This window comes from Cololabis saira, chromosome 19 (genome assembly GCF_033807715.1).
Source record: "Cololabis saira isolate AMF1-May2022 chromosome 19, fColSai1.1, whole genome shotgun sequence".
Lineage (NCBI taxonomy): Eukaryota > Metazoa > Chordata > Actinopteri > Beloniformes > Belonidae > Cololabis > Cololabis saira.
The window spans coordinates 16,227,957-16,245,556 of record NC_084605.1 but is presented as its reverse complement, the minus strand read 5'-3'; the positions used below and the strand labels follow the sequence as shown (position 1 = coordinate 16,245,556).

Here is a 17,600-nt window from a genome sequence, read left to right as displayed (position 1 = left end):
ACCTGATTGGATCCAGGTGATGCTGATGAACAGCCATGTGTCAATCAGCAGGTGTGCAGATCTGGTGAAACCAATCCTCCCAACTGAAAAGCATTCAGGACAGGAGCCCGTCTTCCCCCAGGTGGATGCCCCAGCAAATTCAACCCAAATTTACCACTGGGACGTTAACGTCAGAGGAGGAAGCCTCTGTTAGCTAACAGGAACAGGGAAGCACCAAGGAGCTTCACATGAGAGTGTCGAACAACCCAGAAGGTGTCTGGACTGCTGCACAGGGGGCACCAAAGTGGGGGCCCAGCGCCATGCTTGAGGACACCAGACCATCACTTGAGCAGAAACGGCTCATTCCAGCGCAGCAGTGGAGCGGAGATGACGTGGGCGGAAATGTGGGACCTGTCCTCCAGCTGAGACTGGGCCCACTCAGCTCAAACCCAAGCACATTTAGTCTGAATGTAGCCTCCTGAGAACGTCCCATGTATGTCCCACCGCCGACCCCCCTCCCTGCAACCCCGCCCAGCCCATCCACCAGCCCCCCACCCAGCCCACTCACCACCCCCCCACCCAGCCCACTCACCACCCCCCCGCCCAGCCCACCCATCACCCCCCCACCCAGCGTGGTGCTCTCCACAGCCCAGGTGGAGAGAGGACTGGCCAGGCTCAAGGCGAGGAAAGCAACGGGTCCGGATGGCGTCACCTCCAGGCTGCTCAGATCCTGCTCCAGGCAACTGTGCAGGATCGTGGAGCACATATTCAACATGAGCCTGAGGCTGCACAAGGTACCACAGCTGTGGAAGACGTCCTGCGTGGTACCGGTGCCCAAGTCGTCTCGACCCAGCGACTTCAGCCACTACCGGCCGGTGGCCCTAACATCCCACCTGGCGAAGACTCTGGAGAGGCTGGTCCTCCACCACCTGCGCCCCCTGGTGAGCTCCACCGCCGACCCCCTGCAGTTCGCCTACCGGCCGAGCATCGGAGTTGAGGACGCCGTCATCTTCCTGATGCAGAGGTCCCTGGCCCACCTGGAGCGGGCTGGAAGCACTGTGAGGATCATGTTTTATGATTTCTGCAGTGCCTTCAACACCATCCAGCCAGAACTGCTGGGGGACAAACTACACCATGCTGGAGTCTGCCAACGGCTGACATCATGGGTCCTGGACTTCCTCACTAACAGACCACAGTTTGTGAGGACAGGAGGCCGTGTGTCTGACACGGTGGTCTGCAGCACTGGAGCTCCACAGGGGACCGTCCTGGCCCCCCTCCTCTTCACCGTCTACACAGCTGACTTCACCCACCACACACCAACCTGCCACCTCCAGAAGTTCTCGGATGACTCCGCCATCGTCGGTCTCATCAACAACGGAGACGAGACGGAGTACCGAGAACTGAACAACAGATTCGTGGACTGGTGCCAGCGGAACCGCCTCCAGATTAACTCAAAGATTAACGCAAAGTCCCCCCCTCGCCGGTGAACATCCAGGGAACGGACATAGAGATTGTGGACTCTTATAAGTACCTGGGTGTTCACCTCAACAATAAACTGGACTGGACTGTTAACACTCAGGCTCTCTACAAAAAGGGCCAAAGCCGACTCCACCTGCTGCGCAGACTGAGGTCCTTCGGAGTGAGGGACGGCCTCCTGAGGACCTTTTATGACTCTGTGGTGGCGTCGGCCATCTTCTATGGTGTGGTTTGCTGGAGCAGCAGCATCACTGCAGCAGAGAGGAAGAGACTGGACAGGGTGGTGAGGAAAGCCGGCTCTGTCCTGGGCTGCAGTCTGGACCGGGGGAGGTGGTGGGGGAGAGGAGGATGGTGGCTAAACTGTCCTCCATCATGGACAATGTCTCCCACCCCCTTCATGAGACTGTCAGAGCCCTGGAGAGCTCCATCAGTGACCGGCTTCGTCACCCACGATGCACCACTGAGAGGCATCGCAGGTCCTTCCTCCCCGCTGCTATCAGACTATATAACCACGCCTCTCAGTAGCCAACAGACAATAATATGTGCAATAACTCGAGATGTGCAATATCCGCCAATCTACCTCACACTCCACCTGCTTTTCTGCACTGTTAACTGTATATACATAAAAGTGATTTTTATACATATCCTGTTTATACATATTTTATACGTATTTTTTGTATTTTTTATATATTTTTTATTGTCTTTTACCCCTCCCCTATATGTGTGTACTGCAACAAATAAGTTTCCCCACTGAGGGAGAAAATAAAGGATATTCTATTCTATATTCTATTCTATTCTATTCTATTCTATTCTATTTACCACCTGCTGTGGTTCTGGATGTTTGTTCAGAAAGACAGCAGTCCATGTCCATTTCCATGTCTCCATGTCCATTTCCATGTCTCCATGTCCATGTCCATGTCTCCATGTCCATCTCTCCATGTCCATGTCTCCATGTCCATCTCTCCATGTCTCCATGTCCATGTCCATGTCTCCATGTCCATGTCCATGTCTCCATGTCCATGTCCATGTCCATGTCTCCATGTCCATGTCTCCATGTCCATGTCCATGTCTCCATGTCCATGTCTCCATGTCTCCATGTCCATGTCTCCATGTCCATGTCTCTATGTCCATGTCCATGTTTCCATGTCCATGTCTCCATGTCCATGTCTCTATGTCCATGTCCATTTCCATGTCTCCATGTCTCCATGTCCATGTCTCCATGTCTCCATGTCTCCATGTCCATGTCTCCATGTCCATGTCTCCATGTCTCCATGTCTCCATGTCCATGTCTCCATGTCCATGTCTCCATGTCCATGTCTCTATGTCCATGTCCATGTCTCTATGCCCATGTCCATGTCTCCATGTCTCTATGTCCATGTCCATGTTTCCATGTCCATCTCTCCATGTCCATGTCCATGTCTCTATGTCCATGTCCATTTCTCCATGTCCATGTCTCCATGTCCATCTCTCCATGTCCATGTCTCCATATCCATGTCTCCATGTCCATGTCTCCATGTCCATGTCTCCATGTCTCCATATCCATGTCTCCATGTCTCCATGTCCATGTCTCCATATCCATGTCTCCATGTCTCCATGTCTCCATGTCCATGTCTCCATGTCTCCATGTCCATGTCTCCATGTCTCCATGTCTCCATGTCTCCATATCCATGTCTCCATGTCTCCATGTCCATGTCTCCATGTCCATGTCTCCATGTCCATGGCTCCATGTCCATGTCTCCATATCCATGTCTCCATGTCCATGTCTCCATGTCCATGTCTCCATGTCTCCATATCCATGTCTCCATGTCTCCATGTCTCCATGTCCATGTCTCCATATCCATGTCTCCATGTCCATGTCTCCATGTCCATGTCTCTATGTCCATGTCCATGTTTCCATGTCTCCATGTCTCCATGTCTCCATGTCCATGTCTCCATATCCATGTCTCCATGTCCATGTCTCCATGTCTCCATGTCCATGTCCATGTCTCCATGTCCATGTCTCCATGTCTCCATGTCCATGTCTCCATGTCCATGGCTCCATGTCCATGGCTCCATGTCCATGTCCATGTCTCCATGTCCATGTCTCTATGTCCATGTCTCCATGTCTCCATGTCTCCATGTCCATGTCTCCATGTCTCCATGTCTCCATGTCCATGTCTCCATGTCCATGTCTCCATGTCTCCATGTCCATGTCTCCATGTCCATGTCTCCATGTCCATGTCTCCATGCCCATGTCCATGTCTCCATGTCCATGTCTCCATGTCCATGTCTCCATGCCCATGTCCATGTCTCCATGTCCATGTCTCCATGTCCATGTCCATGTTTCCATGTCCATTTCTCCATGTCTCCATGTCTCCATATCCATGTCAATGTCCATTTCTCCATGTCTCCATGTCTCCATATCCATGTCCATGTCTCCATGTCTCCATGTCCATGTCTCCATGTCCATGTCCATGTCTATGTCTCCATGTCCATGTCTCCATGCCCATGTCCATGTCCATGTCTCCATGTCTCCATGTCCATGTCTCCATGTCCATGTCCATGTCCATCTCTCCATGTCTATGTCTCCATGTCCATCTCTCCATGTCCATGTCTCCATGTCTCCATGTCTCCATGTCCATGTCTCCATGTCCATGTCTCCATGTCTCCATGTCCATGTCCATGTCTCCATATCCATGTCTCCATGTCTCCATGTCCATGTCTCCATGTCCATGTCTCCATGTCTCCATGTCCATGTCTCCATGTCTCCATGTCCATGTCTCCATGTCTCCATGTCCATGTCTGCATATCCATGTCTCCATGTCTCCATGTCCATGTCTCCATGTCCATGTCTCCATGTCCATGGCTCCATGTCCATGTCCATGTCCATGTCCATGTCTCCATGTCCATGTCTCTATGTCCATGTCCATGTTTCCATGTCCATGTCTCTATGTCCATGTCTCAATGTCTCCATGTCTCCATGTCCATGTCCATGTCTCCATGTCCATGTCTCCATGCCCATGTCCATGTCTCCATGTCCATGTCTCCATATCCATGCCCATGTCCATGTCCATGTCTCCATGTCTCCATGTCTCCATGTCCATGTCTCCATGTCCATGTCTCCATGTCCATGTCTCCATGTCCATGTCTCCATGTCCATGTCTCCATGTCCATGTCTCCATGCCCATGTCCATGTCTCCATGTCCATGTCTCCATGTCCATGTCTCCATGTCCATGTCTCCATGTCCATGTCCATGTTTCCATGTCCATTTCTCCATGTCTCCATATCCATGTCAATGTCCATTTCTCCATGTCTCCATGTCTCCATATCCATGTCCATGTCTCCATGTCTCCATGTCCATGTCTCCATGTCCATGTCCATGTCCATGTCTATGTCTCCATGTCCATGTCTCCATGCCCATGTCCATGTCTCCATGTCTCCATGTCCATGTCTCCATGTCCATGTCCATGTCCATCTCTCCATGTCTATGTCTCCATGTCCATGTCCATATGTCCATGTCCATGTCTCCATGTCCATGTCCATGTCCATGTCCATGTCCATATGTCCATGTCCATGTCTCCATGTCCATCTTTCCATGTCTATGTCTCCATGTCCATGTCCATATGTCCATGTCCATGTCTCCATGTCCATGTCTCCATGTCCATGTCCCGCAGCAGCCTGATGTCAGGGATGTATTTATTTATTTGTAAGGATCACCATTAGCTATGCCCCTAAACACAGCTAGTCTTACTGGGATCCACATTAAAAAGAAATACAACTTAGGGATGATGCTTGGTTTATGCTTAGGCTGCTAGCATACACCTGACTTGTACACTACACCAGGAGGACGCGTTGACATGGGAGAGCCTTTAATATGTCCATGTCCATTTAATATGTGGACCACTGGGTCCTCAAGTCCAGCCCCTGAAGTCAAACTGGGACGCAGCTGGAACCTGACCAATCACAATGCAAGTCCACTCAGGAAATAAAGATGCTGCATCTCCTAAACACCAAAAGCCTGTACCGAGCCTGCTGTCAGCACTCAACACCCAGCCGTGTCTCTTGCACGTGGAGAAGGACACGTGTACATATGTTGAACCACCCATATCTCATAGCCATCATTTTTGTCCATCGTTCTTGTAGTTTGTTGTGCTGGCCCCCTTTTTTCTCTTTTGTGTATGTTTGCAGGCCGGAGCTTCGGGAGCTTCATGCTGACCTGCAGTCCCCCCCTCTGATCATCCCACTGCTGCTTCCACCTGTCTGTGTGGATGTCTGCTGTGTGCTTGCTGACATCCTGGCCTGCACCCCACACCCCCCCCAGTCTGGCCTCTGGCAGGAGTTGAATTGAGCCAGCTTTCAGGAGCATGGCTGGTTTGGTCGGTCTGCACTCAAAACCCCCAAGAACGTCACTTTTGTTATTTTCATACACGAGACACATGAAGCCCTGGCTGACTCACTTCTTGCTGAGGTGGCGCGACACGTCGGACTTCCTGAAGCCGTCCAAGTTGAAGAGACGCTTGGCGAGGCGTCTGGCAGCCGCCAGGTCGGCGCGGTGGCTGCCGTTGGTGAGGGTGTCGCTGCTGCCAAGGCCCAGCCGCTCACTGAGGTCCTGGTCCAGCTCCGAGTCCGTGGCCAGGCGGACCTTCTCCCTGCTGAGGGGGTGGAGGGTCACGGGGGAAGAGGACAGCAGAGGTTAACGTCAGGAGGAGGGCAAACATGGGAGATGAAGCAGATGCACACTCAGGACCAGAACGGGGGGCAGTAGAAAGAAAGAAAGGTTGTTAATAATGGAGAACGGAAAAAGAAAGTAAGAGGAGGAACAACGAATGGTGGTGATATTTTTAAACAGAGTCTGTTATATCAATAATTCAACAACACTAATTGATGATTTGTTCTCAGTCTGAGCTCCCAGGTGCTCCGATGTCAAAGGGGAAAGGAAAGGTGAGGCTGATCCAGAGAAAACGGCTCGAATAAAGATGAATATTTGTTAATAATGAAAAAAGGCCGTAGTGAAATCTCTAGGATGGCCAGGTCGTCACTGGGAGGGAGAGCTGGTTCTCAACGGATCTGCCTGCTTGAATTAATAAATAAGAATAGAATATCAGAGATCAACCATCTTTCATTCCAAGTCTGCCTCCTCCTGCACTGCCCGCTGTCCAAGTTCAGACACTTTAACATCTGTTTTGAAGCACAAAAAGTGATTTTATTTTCTAATTTTGCAAACACAGCATGATGTGGGATTATGTGGTTTATTTAATGCACACAACAACTTCCTTCTTGCCAGCTTCCTTCCTTCTATGCTATAATTTCCTCTTGGAAGCAGCAGAAGGTTCAGAGGTGCCGCACTACTCACATCTGATCGAGTGATGATCATTTCAGCATGTTGTCACTGTGAGCCAGAGCCGGCCCACGGCATGAGCGAACTTTTTTTTTATGTGTGAGTGATAGGGGTGTAACAATATATCATGTCACAAAATTTCGCGATACAAAAACGTCACGATACGTGTCGTGGAGGTGACAAACTGTAGTGCGATATTGGGTTATTCATATTAATATATTGTGTTTACTAGTAAGGCGAATTCTATTGGTGCAGCGGGATCACGTGACGACCGCGCCTCGACCCGCGGACGAAAATCTTACAACGCTCAGAAGAAACTAGTACCGTTTTGCGGTCCCGATCACGGGACTCTTGGGGGGTTTTGAGCTCTGAACTTTTACTTATAAGGTGAACATGAATCAATGTTTTTTATGATGTAAAGATTGTGTCGTCCCCAAAGGTGGGAGCGGGATGAAACGATAACGGGGTTCACCTTACGGCCTAAGGCTGGAGCATGTGGCTGAAGCTCTTAGCTCTGTCATAAGCTAAATAACAGTCATGTTGCATTTTGAGTTTGGGACTTTTCATAGTTTATTTATTTACTTTTGTTTATTTATTTAATTTTAGTTGTTAAATTTCTGGAAAAGAAAAAAGTCAAGTCATACATGAGAGAAACTATTCAGTTTGTGGCAAAATATTTTTACTTGTATGAAACTGAAGATGCATAATGCAAACCTGACATTTACTTTTAGTTCAGATTGTGGAAAATGGTTGGCCTGGCTTTCTGTTTAAAACTTAAACAGTTATAAAGCATTACAAACTGTAACAATAGGGCAAACGCACAGCATCCAATCATATGTTCCTCATTCAAGGTTGTTGAAAAAATACTGCTATAATATCGTATCGTATCGTTATCGTGACCTCAATATTGTGTATCGTACCGTATCGTGAGATTAGTGTATCATTACACCCCTAGTGAGTGATGATTCATACATTATCAAAGGTATGTTATTGTACAAAAACACATATACAATAATATATAAACAATAAACAATAATAAACAATAATATTATTACAGAAATATTACAATATATTACAATATTATGTTAACAGACTAGAGTAGACGACTGCTGGCATATTGACTACTGCCTTTCGGCTCCAGAGCTCCACTAGTAATGTGTTCATTCAACCGTGCATTGCGCACGGCACATCGCATCTGAGGAGTAGGTTGAAGGCCCGAGGTACGAGGTACTGTTTATCTAAAGCCGGAATTATGGTTCTGCGTTAAATCGACGCAGAGTCTACGGCGTAGGGTACGGCATAGCTCCGCGGTACGTTGTGCGTCGCCGCGTACCCTACGCCGTAGGCTCTACGTTGGTGTAACGCAGAACCATGAATCAGCATTAAGTTGAGTGATTTTAATTAGAGTTCTAGTTTTTGTAGTACTTTGTTGTTGCACTTAATTGTTGTTGTTCCACTTCAAATTGTTGTTGCACATTGCTGTTTGACATTTTATCTATTGCTTCTCTGTGTGGCCAGTAGGTATTAATTGAAAGATTTTTCTGCAAGCTTGTTAATCTGTTGTCTGCTTCCATGGTCTTAATCACTGTCTAACTACAACAAGAGGTTCTTACATCTAGATTTACAAGTGTATTTGTAATGACAGGGAAGAACATGAAATAAGTTTATAGTGGGTGTGTGAATGATCAATAATCAGTATTACTGGCAGTAATAGAGGGTATGCATTGACGTCACATTCCCACTGGACCACGCCCCCTTACTCGCACGCAAAAATGCAAAATGCAAAAGTGGCAAAAATGGCTGCAACTAGTAGGGAAACTGTGGAGAAGACGGGATAACAGCCGATTATGGGCTTAAATTAAAGTCAGTTGGACTTGACAGTGACCTGTAGAGTTACCCAAAGAACCAGTGGTTCATGGACATTAATATTTGGCCACGAATCGAGTTTCCTGATATTTATATGTACTTAATTTCTAAGCCGGGGAAATACACGAAGCAAACATGGGCGGCGGGTAATGAAGGCTAGGGAAGGCTAAGCCTCCCCAAATACAATGCCAGGTATTTTGCAAAAATGATATATGTGCGCAACATTAATAAAAAGCAGCCACCGCGTCAGCGACCTCCCCAGTGTCTTAACACCGGCTCAGCTGATGGTGCAACCGGCCATATGAGCAGCGATGACCCGGGAGGAGGAGGAGACTGCACTGCCGGTAATCCTGCAATTATGTTGGTCAAATTATGCTCAAATCATTGTTACGCAACTGTTTTGGGTGAAAAAAAAACTCAAAATGTTTGCGTGCCCGCGCCTTGCGCAAAGGATTCCTCCCTATATATACCTTCACCAAATATTTCAGTCACCCGCCGCCTATGGAAGCAAATCTTGAAGGCACACAAAAGTCTTGACGCTTGGTCCTACTTCAAGGCAGGATTTGTTGGCGCAATTAAAGTAATGAGGACACCGAACTTTATGATTTGACCGTTTAACGTTAGCTACCCAAAAATCCAACATTACCTGATACAAAATGGGAACCGCAAATCCATGTTTCGGTGCCTAGAATCCAGTTGTTTCTGCGAATTGCAGTGATCCATTTGTCTCTTTTAAGCTTAATTTTCGGCAGTCATTAAAACGATAACTCGATTTCTTGCTAAATCTATGAGTACAGTTGATCGCACAACAGCTCTTTCCCATTTTAGATGTTTTCCAGTTGCTCAAACTGAAAGTTTACGCTGCCACTCAGTCTTTCTGCCACTCAGTGGGCGTAACCCGCTGTGAAGTCGCATCTGTGACGTCATGCGCATTCCCTCTATAGAGGGCCCCAAAATCAAATTTTGCTTAGGGCCCCATGGACGCCTCTGTGTCGAGGTCTCCTAATCCGTCTGCTGAAGTGAAGATGAGGGGAGGTTTTTTGGTGCTGCTGAGGGCCGCGAGCGGCACTCGGGCCGCCGGTCTGAGGTCTAACCAGAGTCCAGCTACAGCTGTGATCCCAAACACAAAAGCTGCTTTCTGAAGAAAGACAATGTTTCCTTCGGCTTCCAACAAGCCAAGAAAACCAACAGCCCTGGGCCTCGCTTCCCTCTTTCACACGTCGTTACACAACATGTGCGTCAGGAAGATGACACCCAAGCAAACAGTAATTAATGACTCCAGCTCACTGACTAGGACAGGAGAGAGTGCAGAAATCTGCTGTTGTTTTGTACACAGAGGATCAAGATCATGCTGATGCTTAGCAGGTGTAATGTCTGCCAGGTTCAGCGAGTCACAACTCACTGAAGTCAGCATGTTGAAGACTTTCACTCATCAGTCTGATCTAGCGGTGATCGGTTGTTCAGAGGAACCTGTTAGCATGTGAGTGAAGCAAGTGTCTCAGATGTTTTATTATCATCATAATAATAGGATGATATTAAAAATAGAAACAAAATGAAAACCATGGACTAACAGTGAAGCAAGAAGAGCTGAGATTATCACCTTAAAAGCTGCTTGATTTATGATCAATGAAATCACGATCTGGTGCTGAATGATCATCACATGTTGAATTAGAACGGAGCAAACATGAATGTTGGGTTGATTGTTCTGGTGTTGAGTCTCAGCCGAGCTCTGGGAGGAGTTTGGCTTATAGTCCCTTGTTCCTGCACGGGCCTGTTCTGGGTTCTCCACCAGGGTTTTCCCACCGGGTTCTCCAACAGGGTTCTCCGGTTGGGTTCTCCAGCAGGGTTCTCCACCCAGGTTCTTGAGCTGGGTTCTCCAACAGGGTTTTCCCACCGGGTTCTCCAACAGGGTTCTCCGGTTGGGTTCTCCAGCTGGGTTCTCCACCCAGGTTCTCCAGCAGGGTTCTCCAGCAGGGTTCTCCAGCTGGGTTCTCTGGTTGGGTTCTCCAGCTTTCCTCTGTTCTGCACTTTGGGCCGACTGGTATTCTGAAGGGACCTTGGACGTGAATTTTTCTGCAGTTAGTCTCATCTCTCTCTGAGAAGAAAGACCCTAACCTCATTGTTTGGACCCGTGAAGGACTGTCAGGATGAAGCAGACATAAAAGATGGATGGATGGATGGATGGATGGATGGATGGATGGATGGATGGATGGATATGTGGGCAATTATAAAATTGGTCCACGTAAAAATGTTTTCACAGCTTTGAGCCATTGCATGAAGATCAGGTGTTAAACTCTGGGTACCATGAATGTCTAACAGCATTTCAGGAGAAATTCTTTAGCTTATTGGAAAAGATATTTTTGTTTGAAATAAGACCATTTTGACTAAATTTATGGAATATTAAGCTTATGTTTGCTGCGTAGAAGAACTTCAAATGGAGGGAGAGACACCACATTTACCCTGACGTATACTCTGGGGAACATGAATGTCTGAACTTAATGAACCCAGCTTTGTTCTGGTGGTGATGAAGAGATGCTTCATCCAATCACCAGCAATTACTTTCTTTTCTGCTCGTACAGCTGTTTTGTGTGAAAGTGAGCACATCAACTGATGTGACAGCCGTCTACCAAGAGGAGCTGAGGGAGTCGGGCGAGTCGTAGCCGGAGAAGTTGTTGAAGCTTAGCAGAAGTTTAGTGACACATCAGGACAATGACTCTCTCACTGTAAATACATTGCGTCCATCTATTACTTATATTATATATATATATATATATATATATATATATATATATATATATATATATATATATATATATATATATATATATATATATATATATATATATTAGGGGTGGGTATTGGGAAGGACCTCACGATACGATACGCATCACGATACTTGAGCCACGATACGATACACATTGCGATATCCCGATTATGCGATATCCCGATTATTATATTCTACATAGTTCACCGAAAAATTTAAAAATGCATTACACATCTTAAAATCCAAGTTGTATATATGTACATCAGATGATAGTGATGGATCTTAAAATCCGAGTTGCACGTTCATCAGATTATAGTGACAATTCATGGGACAAACTGAGTCAAAACAATGTTTTATTATAACTATACAAGCTAAAGTTACAGCATATTTGTATATGTTTTTCATATTATTTACATCATATGAAATTAACATTAAATTTAGTATTAGGTTGCTTTAATTATGTGGCAAATGATAATAAACACAAGAAAGATGGGTACTAAAACCAAGGACAGGCACAGTGATCAGTCAGTATAGATATAAATCCATAAATAAATAAACCTCTGTCCATTATTTTTCATTTTTTAAGGACAGGCAATTGTGTTATATAAAAAATAAATTATAAAATGAAATAAAACGTGAAATAAAACCTGAGCTCAGTGCAGGGCCCTCCCAAGGTTGGTAGAGAGTGGCAATGCCCAGGACTGTCACTTAGGTAGGAGCACTGGGTGATATAATGTGAAAAAAATCAGGGATAAAAAATATTAAAAAAATAAAAATAAAAAATAAATATTTAAAAAAAAAAAAAAATTTGATATTCCAATTTTGAATATCGATATTGAATCGGCTGGAAAAGTATCGCGATATATTGCCATATCGATATTTTTGCCCACCCCTAATATATATATATTTCTTTTACTTTTTCTTGCCATTTCAGTTGCCAAGACATGTACCTAAAAGCCTGAAACGCCAACCGCCAGGTGGACCAATGAGCAGAGTCGTGAGGGTCTGTCACCTGGGGACCACGGAGATCTAAACTAAATGCCAAAGTTATTCAGAGAAACAATGAGGCTGGATCATCTGACAAAACTAACACCATAAAAAACAAACAAAGATGGCAACCGTGGGTGCTGAAGGAGTTATAACCATGGCAACCACGAATGTCTGTCCTACATTTCACAACAATCAATCCCAGAGCTGCCATCATTTTACTGAAAGGTATCTGAAGATGCGCCAGGCTTTGTTTTCCTGAGAATACAGCAGCACCGGTCAGACTTCCTGCCCATCAGCTCTGTGTTTCTTCAAGCTCTACCTCCGGGTCAGATTGATGAATCAACGTTTTGTTAAAAAGTTTAGGTTCAGATGAAACACGAAACCTGGGGATACGTCTCGCCGTGATGCAGACACACCGTTTCCAGAGACTTGCTGAGCACTAAACCTGAAACACTCTCAGTTTCCATGGACACTGACTGGATACAGGACACATGACGGGCAGGAGCGGCGGGTTCCCCTGAAGGACACTCACCCAGGGCCAGACCTCTGGTTCGTCCATTGCCTGTCCTCCCCGGCTGCAGATGAACCATGACAGCAGAAGATAGATGGCGTCCTTGCTGCCGTCGCCTGACAGGCAGCTCGCCTTCGTCTACTCACCCTGCCGACCCCAGGTCTCCCTCCCACTTCATGCCCTGAACTCATGGCTGGAGGAAAACACCTGCGCTCGCTCACCGGACGCTAGCAGGAGTGAATGTTGCTCTGCTCCGTGTTGAGCTGGGACTGGGCTCTCGTTCCTCCTCTCCCTCTGTGTTTGCTGTCATCTGATCTTCACACCAAGCCTCCTTTCCCCTCCAGCAAAAGAGCTGTTTGTCCTGCAACGCTGTTTGTCTCTATCTTTTCCCCACTGAGTCAGTTTGCTGTTGTTTCTCTTCCCTCTTTTCACTCCTCTCTCTCCTCCTCTCCCTCCCCAATGCTCACCATCCCCTGCTGACCTTGCATTCAAAGCATGGCATGAGACTTGGCTTGTGCGTTGCCTGAAAACCGCCCCCTGCCCCCAGCTACCTTCACTTCATTCCTTTCACTCGCTGCTTCTCCAATTACACAGACACAGAGTGTGACCAGAAAACTGTAGTCCACCTTGTTTGTGGAATGAGCTTTCACGCAGAGCAAACAAAAGATGTGCGGTGTCGGGTTTAAAGCCGATAGCCTCAGTGTGTGCCGCTAAACTGTTTCCTCTTCAACTGCCCGGGGCAAAGAGAGGATGGCCTTTTGTCACCATCTGAGGCCAACGTGGAGTCTGTTTACAACATACACTTCATGACGGTCTGCAGGATAGTTCATAATCATAAGATAAAGGCAGCACTGCACGAGGTGGCAGCACCTGTTCATCAACAGCAGGCACGACGTCGAGAGGTCCTGAGAGAATTCCCAGTGTCAGCTTCTGCTTTCGCAGTATTCCTGCATAGCCGAGCCCTCTCTCAGTCCACTGGGCAGCTCCACACAATGAGCCACTGTCTAATGAAAGAGGGTGAAGAGAGGAAAGGAAGAGGAGGGGGTGGGACGGGTAGAAAAATTCCAACTTTTATCAAAGTATGTCCAAACTTTCAGAGATGTTTGCCTCCCGTCTCGCTCCTGGATTCCACAGCCTCAGGGAAGCTCATAAAGTCACGATAAGACCTGTGCTGAGCAAACATTTACCTCCTTGTGTAAAGACTTTTATCAGGAAGTCGAGAAAAAAAAATCAAAGAAAAATATATGTCGTTTTTTTTTTGTTTTTCCTCAAACGTTTCTACATGACTCAGCTGAAATATGAAATCAGATTCCCTCCAGGGACACACGAACACGCTAAAAGCACACACTGCTGCTGAAAGACACACAGAACCCCACACTGGGATTCTTGGGGTTTTCCGCCATCTAGTGGTCGCGCAGCAGGCCTGCAACCCCCCCCCGCCTCCGCAGTGCTGCCCGAGTTACGGTGACATTCACAAAGTCGACTGTCTCACTGTCACATGTGAGCACTCTGAAGACAAGTTCCCCTTCAGCACAAATATCAGACATCTGCTTCATTCTGAGTGTGACACGTGCAATAAGGAGTTCAGGTGCACAACAATAAGTCTCAGGAATAACACAGGGAGTCTTTGTGACTCCAACCGTCAAGGTGAGTCGTTCACTGCAGCATACGCAGCCATCTGCTGTGTTTGCATAAACATGTCTGCACCTGTATGCATGCACTTCACATGTACACCCACCCACGTGCACCTTCGGGGACAGGTGCATGCACAAACACGAGCAGACACACTTCCCCGGCCAGCCTGGCAGACTGCGCTGGGTTGACCTTCACGTGAAGCCGCGAGGATCCAGAGCAGCATTGCAGCACTGCTCCGCACTGAGAGAGTGACACGGACAGATGCCTGTTCACATGGAGTCTGACAGCAGCCCATTAGCAGCAATCTGACCTCAGACGGAGGCAGTCATAAATGCATTTACACTCAAGTGTCATCAAGAACACTTTGCAACTGTTTAGCAGCTAGCAGCTAGTACACGGATACCCCCAGTGTTTTTACTTTAGCATTAATGGCTGGTAAGCACTGTTCAACTGCATTTAATCTGACTTCTCTCTGCATTCATACCACATCTCATTGCAAGAGATTCAAAACAAAACAGCCAACTGTGACACGGACCAAGAGAACCGACTGGTCTGACTGGTTCGCCACCAACATAGCTGCTCCCACAAGCCTGGAAGCAGACTGAGGCTGTTCACAGCTGCAACTCCACTCCTGAAGAATCTGGTCTCCTCCTGCACAACATACTGATCTGGAGGCTCAAAAGGGGACTGGGATGATAAATCTAAGACAGGTAGAAGATAATATGACTGGTAAATCTGCTTGGACACTGGCCACCGTCAGTGAGTGTATACTGAAATATACCAATTAGGAAAATAAGAAGTAAAAACTCTGAAATCTTTAAGAATGTTGGGACAATATGGAAAATGCAATAATGCTTATGTACTATGACTTTGATTTCTCTGCAAACAGTCCAAACAAGAGATGCACTATTTTTTTTCTTGCAGATATATATATATATATATATATATATATATATATATATATATATATATATATATATATTTACGGTATATATATACACACACATACATATATATATATATATATATATATATATATACATACACACACACACACACATGCATATATATATAATAATAATAATAAATAATAATACATTTTATTTGTATAGCACTTTTCATGTGTAATCTCAAAGTGCATTACATAAACAAGGGAAAGTCAGGGCACATAAAAGACGAGAAGTAAAAAAAAGCATAAAAATAGTAAAAAAACATCTAAGAAAGACCAGGGAAAGCCTTCCTGAACAGGAAAGTTTTAAGCCCCTTTTTGAAGGTGTCCACAGACTGGGGTTGACGGAGGTGTTCAGGGAGGGAGTTCCAGATGTGGGGGGCAGCGGAGCAGAAAGCTCGGTCTCCCATGGAGCGGAGTCGTGTGCGGGGCTGATAGAGGAGGTTGGTCTTTTGTGAGCGGAGGTTCCGGGTGGATGAGTGAGGGGTCAGGAGGTCTTTGAGGTATTGAGGGGCAGTGCTGTAGATGCAGAGGTGGGTGATGAGGGCGATCTTGAATTGGATTCTTGCGGTTATGGGAAGCCAGTGGAGTTTCTGGAGAATAGGGGTGATATGGTCGTATTTGCAGGTTCTCATCAGAGTTCGGGCGGCACAGTTCTGAATGAGTTGGAGTTTCCGAAGGTGTTTGTTGGGGATACCGATGAGCAGGCTGTTGCAGTAGTCAAGCCTGGAGGAGATAAGAGCGTGGACGAGTTTTTCTGCATCAGGGAAAGTGAGGAAGGGGCGGAGTTTGGATAGGTTCTTTATGTGGAAGAAGCAGGTTTTGTACAGATGTTTGATGTGGTTTATGAAGGTGAGTTGTGGGTCCAGCTTCACACCGAGGTTTGTAACAGAGGTGGAGAGGGGGATGTCTTGACCGGAGAAGGAGATGGTGGTTATGGGTGATGACTGGACCTGGTGAGGGGTGCCAATTTGTATGGCTTCGGTTTTGGAACTGTTGAGTTGGAGGAAGTTGTGACTCATCCACGCCCTAATCTCCTCCAGGCAGTTAGAGAGGGCTTGAGTAGGTGAAGATGAGGGGACTAGGGTGGAACGAAGGTTGGGGTCAGTCCGGAGGTACAGCTGAGTGTCATCGGCATAGCAGTGAAACGAGACTCTGTGCTGGCTGATGACACGACCCAGGGGCAGCATGTACAAGATAAAAAGGAGAGGTCCTAGGACAGATCCTTGGGGGACACCACACGTAACAGGGGCTGTTTGGGACTTGGAAGATCCCAAGCTGACATACTCTGTCCTGTTACCAAGGTAGGAGGTGAACCAGTCCAGTGTGGAGTGATGGAGACCAACGTCGGTGTGCAGACGGTTTAGGAGGATGTGGTGGTCAACAGTATCGAAGGCTGCTGAAAGGTCGAGGAGGATGAGCAGGGAGGGGGATCCAGAGTCGGCGGAGATGAGAAGGTCATTGGTTACCCTCAATAATGCTGTTTCTGTACTATGGGCAGTACGGAAACCAGATTGGAAAGTTTCAAATAGTGAATGGTGTTGAAGATGTTCCTGTAATTGTGTGGCAACAGCTTTTTCAAGCACCTTGGACAGAAATGGAAGATGGGAAATGGGCCGGTAGTTGGAAAGACATTCTGGGTCGAGGCTGGGTTTTTTCAGAAGGGGCTTGATAATGGCAGTCTTGAGTGACGGCGGGACATGACCGGAGTTTAACGAGTGGTTTATTATTTGTGTGATGAGAGGGCTTATAACAGACAGGTTGGATTTGATGAGTGCTGTAGGAATGGGATCCAAAGTGGAAGTGGAGGGTTTCATTGTTTTGATGAGACTCTCAACTTCGGGCTGTGTGACAGGAACAAAGGTGCTGAAGGGTGCAGGTAGAGGGCAGGCAGGTGGCAGAAATGGTGCTGAGGAGCCTGCGAGCTGGGACCGGATGGAGTTGATCTTGTCCTTGAAAAATGAAAGAAATCTGTTGCAGTGTTCGGCTGTGGACTCTGTCTGGGTTTGGTTTTTGGAGTTTAGGAGAAGATTTATGGTGGAAAAAAGTTGTTTTGAATTTCCTGGACTGCTGTTGATGATGTTTGAATAATAGGTGGACCGGGCTTCTTTA

The 17,600-nt window shown here is 46.8% G+C and overlaps 1 protein-coding gene across 1 annotated transcript in view; it reads right to left on the bottom strand.

Moving 5' to 3' along the window:
* LOC133419557 (PH and SEC7 domain-containing protein 1-like) overlaps positions 1 to 17,600 on the bottom strand; it is a 117,973-nt gene that overhangs the window by 68,591 nt on the left and 31,782 nt on the right. The window contains exon 6 of the mRNA XM_061708774.1: positions 5,893 to 6,087. Within this exon, the coding sequence (XP_061564758.1) occupies positions 5,893 to 6,087 (195 nt within the window). The remainder of the gene's footprint in view (positions 1 to 5,892; positions 6,088 to 17,600) is intronic.